At 40.0% G+C, this 8,577-nt stretch overlaps 1 protein-coding gene across 1 annotated transcript in view; it reads left to right on the top strand.

Annotated features, from left to right (window-relative positions):
* Positions 1–7,759, top strand: part of LOC109914421 (guanine nucleotide-binding protein subunit alpha-11-like) — a 43,212-nt gene extending 35,453 nt beyond the window's left edge. The window contains exons 6-7 of the mRNA XM_048614244.1: positions 3,918–4,071; positions 5,267–7,759. Of these exons, the coding sequence (XP_048470201.1) occupies positions 3,918–4,071; positions 5,267–5,454 (342 nt within the window). The 3' untranslated portion in view covers positions 5,455–7,759. The remainder of the gene's footprint in view (positions 1–3,917; positions 4,072–5,266) is intronic.
* The last annotated feature ends 818 nt before the right edge of the window (positions 7,760–8,577 follow it).

The raw sequence follows: 8,577 nt of genomic DNA, 5'->3' as shown, positions 1-8,577 counted from the left end.
TACAGAAAGACCACACATACAGACCAGATACTTAATTACACCAGGAATCACCCCAACACCCATAAACCGAGCTGTGTCAGGACATTATTCAAAAGAGCCACAACATACTGCAGCAACACCGAATTGCGCAAAGCAGAACAGGAGCACTTATATGGAGTTTTTAAAAGGAATGGATACCCAAAAAGCACACAATCTGCTGTTACCTCTGCGACAGACCACAAGTAGAAGACACAACATGGCCAGACACACCAGTCACCCTACTGTACATCAGGGACATATCAGAGATGATCACAAGACTACTCAGATCCCTAGGTATCACGTAGACCACAAACCAACAACCACCCTGCGACAGTTACTGTCGAACGTAAAGGGCCCCATACCCTCAACCAATAAAACTAACGTAATATACAAAATAACATGCAAGGACTGTGAAACACATTACATAGGCCAAACTGGAAGAAAACTAACAATAAGGATACACAAACACCAGCTAGCCACTGAGAGACACAACCAATTCTCACTGGTCTCAATACACTGACAAAGGAGGACACAAACTCGACTGGGACAACAGATCCATAATAGCACAAGCCAAACAGAGATATGCCAGGGAATTCCTGGAGGTCTGGCATTTCAACCAGAACTCTGTCAACAAACACACTGAAGTGGACCTGATATACAAACCACTGAAAAATAGAACCAGAAGTAATACCAACCACCCCAGCAAACCGAGGCATATAAATAACAAGGGGGAACAGAACACCAACGCTTCACCGGAGGCGCACTGACCACGTTATCTAGCAGGATCTGCAATCAAACACACCGGCTTGGCGAGCAAGGAAATTAACATGGTTTGCAGTGGTAGTCAATACTTAAAATGTTTATGTCTCATAAAAACCTAGCCAGCTAAAGTAATAGCAAATGGCAGCAAAAGTGCAAACAATACCGAACACATTATCATCTTTTGTTTCAAATTCAGATGCAGGTTCAATACTTCAAACCTGCTAGCTCCACAACCGAAGTCGGATTTTAGATGTTCCCGGGTTTGGAATACTTGTTTAAAATCACACATTTCCATCATAGCGAAGCTATGATAGGAAACTAACATGTTCAGGGATACCAGCACTTTGATCAGTCCACCTCCAAACTCTTTAAACCCTTGCCTCTAAGTCAACTTGTAGCAAGCATTCCCATCTTTGACATAAATGTTGATGCAAGTTTCAATGAGAATGAACATATACAAGTGAAAATGGGTCAGCTTCCCCGAGTCTGAAATTTAAAAATGTAGTGATTGGAATCAGGTGGACCTTGTTGACTACAAGGTTCTGGTCTGGCATCGTTAACCTGGGCCAAGCAGGAAGCCCCAGCTGACCAATATAACCAGGAGATTGTGTGTCTCATGCCTGCACACGCACAACAAAAAAATATAACCAGCAGATTAGAATCTCCTCAGTTGAGGACTGACTCCAAGCTGGCTGGCCACAGCCAGTGTTCTGTGCACAAGTAAATAAAGGGTAACTTGGTGACAGGATACCGGCCTCTGTGCAGTTATTTAAAAAAAAAGAAAAAAAAAGAAAAAGTATAACCAGGAGATTTAGAATCTCCTCAGTTCAGGTGACTGACTCTGAGCTGGCTGGTACTGTGCACTAGTAAATAAAGGGTGACTTGGTGTATGGGATACCGGCCTCTGTGCAGTTATTTAAAGGAATGATGTCAGTGATTGTTCTGCTCGAAGGCAAGTCACTGCATGTGCATGGTAATCTCAGAATCCCAGGATTATTATGAAGAAACATGCCTTTCAGCCCATCATGGCAGCACTAGCAGGATCGGTTAGACAGGCCAGGATTGTATCTGTAGGTGTTTAAAAGAGTATATGACACAGTATATGTGGAAAGGATGTTTCTGCTTGTGGGAAAACCTAGAACTAGGGGTCATTGTTTCAAAATAAGAGGTCACCAGTTTAAGACAGAAGCAAGGATAGACTTTTTCTCACAGATGGAGACCTTAGAACATTCTTTCTGGAAAAGTAGTGCTAACCAGGACATGGGTGTAAATCAGGATCCAATAACCAGGGCCCGGGAATCACTGTGTTCAGACTGGGGCCAATCTACCATACTGGAGTTAGTGGTTGCATTGGGAGCTGAATAGCACCAGGGCCCATGATTTCATCCATAGCCCCAGAGAAAGGATAGTCTTTCAATATTTGTAAGGCAGAAGTAGGTAGATGTTGGATAAACAAGGGGGAGAGATGAAGGGTTATCAGGATAGGCAGGAATGCTGAATAATCAGATCAGCTATGATCTTATTGAATGGCGAAGCAGAGTCAAGGATCCAAAGGACCGACACTCCTGTTCCTAAATCACAAGGTTGTATTATAATGGTAGCCCACACTATTGATTCTCCCAAAGCCTCGCTGCTTTGTGTTTTTACTTGAAGTACATGCAAAATCATTTAACAAGCAGGAGCAGTTATCAAAATGTTGTGAATAATGAATGGTGCCATTGAGAGAAAAAAAAATTTGCTTGTTGAACAATTCTGGTTTTCTAACAATTAAAGTTAGCATTCTGTACCTGGTCTGTCAATTAATATCTATCTTTTAATTGTTACTGACTTGTAACGCATGGGACTCCTATGCATTTTATACCTTCCATGTGGTCCTGTGAAAATAGATGTTAAAATAGAAGAGCTGAGATCAAGGTGATTGTATCGACTGAGGAATTTCTATATTTTTTAAATGCTTTATGCAGATAACATGAGGGAAGCATGGAGAATACTCTCCACTTGCCTGGCAGCTGAAATAATGCTCAAGAAATTGGATAATGGCCAGGACACTTCCTCCATGACTAGTACAATGTGGCTGCAGTGTGTGATCTCCACAGAATACACAGTAGCAACCTGCTCAGGCTTATAGGGCAGCACCCCTACAACCTCCATCACCTACAAGAACAAGGGAAGAAAGCATACAGGGACAGCATCATATCCACATTGTCCACAAGTTACCACCTTCCTGACTTGGAAAGTTATTGTCCATTCCTTGATTGTCTTTGGATTGGAATTCTGGAACTCCCGACCTAACAGAACAAGTGGGAGTACCTCCACCCCATACTGTAATTCAAGGGGAAGGTTCAACACCATAATCTCGGAGCAACTGAGTGTTGATCTTGCTAACAAAGTCGACATCTCTAGATAAAAAAACCAAAAGAACTGCAGATGCTGTAAATCAGAGAAAAAAAAAAACAAATGACTGGAAAAGCTCAGCAGGTCCAGCAGCATCTATGGAGACAAATCAGAGTTAATATTTCAGGTAGAGTCGCCCTTCCTTAGAACCCAGTAATAGCTGAAAATATTTCAAAGGGATATAGACAGAGCTTAATTGTGCTTCCACTACAGAAGGGAAAATAGAGAATAGGTTAGCTGAGCTAGCACAGTTTGGCTGGATTTTTAATGCATAGTTCAGTCCCAACTTGGATACTGATTCCTCACTGTGCTCCATAGTAAAACACAGACAACAGCCAGGGTTCAGTGACCCACAAATAATATAAGATATTGCTGAATATTGGCTGGGAATGAGCAGTGGGGAGATGTAAGGAAACAAAAAGAAAAGTGAATGGAATGAGCAATTCCCCAAATGGCTAGAGGATATAACTTTAGCAAGACAGGGTCATAAGGGTGTTCTCAATTTAGTGTTGACACAAATTTATAATATATTTTATTTGTAGCATTTTAAGAAAATGTTACAGATGATATAGAAGCAAATTACGATATAACATGCACATGGCATCTTTACATTAAATCCTTCCCTAATTTAATGCAATATATTTATATCTTGATAGGAAAAACAAAGCACAAGATTTACACAAAATTTAAATTTGAAAGGATTCTCAATAATTGTGCTGTGTTTTTTTTTGTTGCTGTCACAGAATCGAATGCAGGAAAGCCTGGGTCTCTTTCGTTTTATTTTGAAATCCAGCTATTTTGTCAATTCATCCATCATTCTGTTCTTGAATAAAAAGGATATTTTGGAAGAGAAGATTATGAAGTCACATTTAGTGGACTATTTTCATGAATTTGATGGTATGCATAAAACATCATTCTTTGGCTTTTCTCTTACTCCCTTTCCTTGTAGGAGTCCTCACTGTTCAATTACTTCTCGTTTACTAACATAAGACTAAATATGTGCTCATTGATGTGAAAGTAAAAAATGTTAGTTCTGGGAATGGAACATCTTTGTTTCAGGAACTCAATGTCAACATCAAACACTCCCAGGTCAGGTAAACCACAGCTGAATACAGATTTAAAAATAAAATCCCTCTAACTCACCCCAACAAATTGTCATAATGCCTTCAATCTTAAAACTTTAATTTATTGCCTCATTTTCCGAATGCTATAAATAAGTAAAGAAAATGAAAGTTTCAGGCAGTTTAATTTCCTTGGCTCAGGATTGCAAATGCTGGCTTTCGTTTTACAGTATCAGCTTAATGTGCAAGCAGATATTGGACAGTATAAGTGAATTGAATATGGTTCTTCCTTCGCTAGTTCCTGTCGAACAAAACAACAACTAAATTCAGGAGTGCAGAGTGCTTCGAGTCATAGAAGTTTACAGCATGGAAACAGGCCCTTCGGCCCAACATGTCCTCCAGTTTTCACAATTAATTTAGTCCCATTTGTACTTATTTCTTATATTTATTCAACCACAGGATGAGGTCTCACAGACAATGCCAGCATTTATTGCCCATTCCTAATAGCCACTGAGAAAGTGGTGGTGACCTACTTCCTTGAAGTGTTGCATATTCACAGGGCTTTCCCTATCCCTATTATTCCTAGGACTTGTAAACGTGCTGTTTCAGGCTTAAGGGGCACTATGTACATGAATGGCACTTGCGCCCATGGTGATACTTTGACGCCTCTTCACAATTCCAGTTCTTCACGTACGTGCACTATGCTGGCTGGAAGACCAGTCTTCCTGGGGTTTTTCAGATGAGTGATTAAAATGAGGCCCTGTCTGCTTGTTCAGGTGGATCTAAACACTCCAAAGGCATGATTTCAAAGTGCAGCAGGGGAGTTACACCTGGAGTCCTGATCAATATTTATCTCTCAGTGAAGATTCTATGAAAAAAAAAACAAACTATTTGGTTGCTATCACATTGCCATTTGCAGGGATTTGGGAGGATTGGATGCCATGTTTCCTACATTATAACACTGACTACACTTCCTTGGCTGTAAGGCACATTGAGATGCTTGGTGCTAATCTCTCTTTCTTTATCTCTAGGACCTAAAAGGAATGCTGAAGCTGCCATGAAATTTATCCAAAAAATGTATCAGTGCCAAATTGAAGATGGGAGAAGAATCTACTCGCATTTCACCTGTGCCACAGACACAGATAACATCCGCAAGGTGTACACGGATGTTAGGGACACAGTTTTGTTTAGAATCTTACGAGACCTGGATTTATTATAGAAAGAGAAGGTAAAAGTGGTAACTTTAACCTTCCCAATGCAGCATGGCCAAGAACATAAAACTCCTTAGAAGCCATATCAACACTTCAATTAATGATACATATTTCTTCATCTCTCAGCTGTTGCAACATAGATTTGAAAGGCACTTATTTCCGAAATGAAACCTTCTTGGAACTATTGTGATCATATTACTCTTGATATTCACACAGTTCAGCGAAGTTTAAACTGAAGATCAACCAGGGAAGGATGGTCAAATGATGAAAAGATTGTAACAAAGCTTCATAAATTTTCCAAGGCTTTGGTCAATGATTTTGACAATCCATAATTTTCCTTTAAAAGCCAGATTGCTTACTGTACTCAGGAATGGACATTTGTATTGATACTGGGTGATCTCAAGATTAGAGGTAAACTGGCTGTAACGTCAAGTGAGTCCATGATCCTAGCACATTCAGTGTTGGGGGAGCATCATGTGCCAGGAGGAGAGAACTTCACTCACTTTTTGCAAATCAACTCTGCTGAATACTGAATTGACACTACTCTCTTCAGCCTGGAGATGATGTACAGCTCATCCCAATGATGCAGTTTAGCCCTCTTGCTCTCGAACGCAGAACTTGTTGTTTATCCTGGCATTTGCCAACTCTGCTTGGACACATATGCTGCAGATTTCATTACATGATGCTGAATGCCCTTTCCACACCAACTGGAAATTATACAAACTATCTGTTACCTGATTGAGAATCATGTGCGTACAGTTATAATGACCTAGGCCTCCATTGTTGTAGAAATAATAAGTTTTCAAAGAAATCAAGAAGCAAACATTATTTTTAGCAGCCCCACAATCTTCATCCTATGTTGCCTGCTGCAATCTCCTGGAGACTAACCTTTAATTCCTGGAAGGTCCAGGACAATTCTGGTGACCTTATGTTTTACATTTAAAATCCCAACTAGGGAGTAAGGTCAACACCTTCTTTTGGGAAGAGCAAAAATGACAGGCAATACGATTTTAATGGGTATAAAGTGAATAGTGAGGTGATATATAGTTAGTGTTTCAACATGTGGTTGACTCTCAACTGCCTTCTGGGCAAATTAGGGACAGGCAATAACTATTCACCTGGCTAGTGATGTCCACATCCCATGAATGAATAAAACAAATCTGTCAACACCGATTCTAGACCAGAGAGATGTCTCATGGCCAGTTGGAAATCTCTAGCTGGCCTGTTCTCCCTACTTCTGGCTCAGAGTGCCAGCACACACTTGAGTTTGAGACTGTAGAAAATAGTACAAAATATTTTACTCTTACTTTGTCATCAAATTTTTGCCCCTGCCCCCTACTCCTAGAAGTGTTGACTTCTTCTCAAGCTCAGATTTCCGCTTGCTCTCGAGCTGCCTAGTCCAAATAGCCCATTTGTCAAACCTTGACAATCAGTGTTTGCAGGCTACTTGACAGGAGCAACATCACAAGCCAGTCAGATCTCCTTGTTATTTGATTATCTATGTAGTTGCACTCCCAGTGGGAAATTGAGCAAGCAGGAAATGGTAACAGTTTTCATCACCTTAGCACAGGGGCAATGAAAATTAGATGGTTATTATATTGGGAGAGTCAAAAACTGCAATGTCAGTTTGAGGCGTGGTTGAAAACATCCTACTCACCAACAAAATTGACCTAACTCTACTAAACTAAAATGATGCTGGAAATCTGAAACAAAAAAAGAAATTGCTGAACAAACTCAGCAGGTTTGGCACCATCTGTGGAGAGAAAGCAACATTAATCTTTGATCCAGTGACCCTTTAGGATTCCTTCTCTCCACAGATGCTGCCAGAACTGCTGAGTTTCTCCAGCAATTTCTGTTTATGACCTAGTTTTACAAATGATGGTAAAATATAAATGCAAATTATTCCTATTTTTAAGTCATAAATAAATAAGATAAAGAAAATTAATAAAGTGATTTTGACTATAATGATAATGAAAAATATAGATGCTAGTCTCTTTCTCCATTGTGGATCACCTGTTGGGTCATTCCTCCAGGTTAGTATGCTAACAAAAACATAAGTGAGTCCCTGAACCTTTTATTTTCATTTTTAGAACTTCTATAACAGATTGTGGAAGTTTCAGTTCTGTAGATAAAGTATTTATAGTGACACATATTCTGCATAAACTGGGATTTGGAAATAGCCAGTTGGTGGCTGACCAGAATACCTTGTTGTGAGGACTGCTCTCCTAATCGGATCTGTACCATCAAGAATTTTAAGCTGTCTCAGTACACTGTACTAATATCGTAATTCGATAAGCAATAACCTGTGGTCTATATGGGTATGATTAAATACAAGTAATATTGTGAAATTTGGTTTTATATATATTGCTCACTATTTACATTAAAGTGCACTTCTGTGCAACTCAAGAACTCTCTTGAGAACTCTCGTTTGTTGACCGTTTTTTTTCCCCCCTCTTTATTCATTCTCTGGATGAGGGCTTCGCTGGCCAGGCAGCATTTATTGCCCAGAGGGCAGTTCGGAGTCAACCACATTGCTGTGGGTCCGGAGTCACATGTAGGCCAGATCAGGTAAGGATGGCAGTTTCCTTCCCTAAAGGACATTAGTGAACCAGATGGGTTTTTCCCAACAATTGACAATGGATTCACGGTCATCATTAAATTGTTAATTCCAGATATTTATTGAATTCAAATTCCACCATCTGCCATTGCGGGATTCAAACCGGGTCCCCAGAATGTTACCTAGGTCTCTGGATTAACTGTCCAGCGATAAATACCACTAGGCCATTGCCTCCCCTGGTAGTTGAAATAAATTATTGACTAATAGTGCTGTGGTACATCCAGCAATATGCACACTTGAAAATCAGGTTCTGGTAATTGACATATTTTAGAAATTATTTTAACTCCTTATTTTCCCTTCTCCCTTCCTCTTGCAATTTTCAGGCTTTTAAAACCTAAGTTTGGACTGATCAGACAAGTAGCTCCTTCTCTTTTTATTAGTTTGTGGGGTTTGGATGTTGCTGGCTAAGCCATTTCTAGTTGCCCTAGAGAAGGTGAGATATGTTCTTGAAATTTTGCAACCCTTGGAATGTAGTTACACCACAGTGCTGGTAGAAAAGGTTCCAGATTTTCAC

This window comes from Rhincodon typus, chromosome 29 (genome assembly GCF_021869965.1).
Source record: "Rhincodon typus isolate 14 chromosome 29, sRhiTyp1.1, whole genome shotgun sequence".
NCBI lineage: Eukaryota > Metazoa > Chordata > Chondrichthyes > Orectolobiformes > Rhincodontidae > Rhincodon > Rhincodon typus.
The sequence above is the reverse complement of the archived record's forward strand: the minus strand, read 5'-3'. Positions and strand labels throughout refer to the sequence as shown.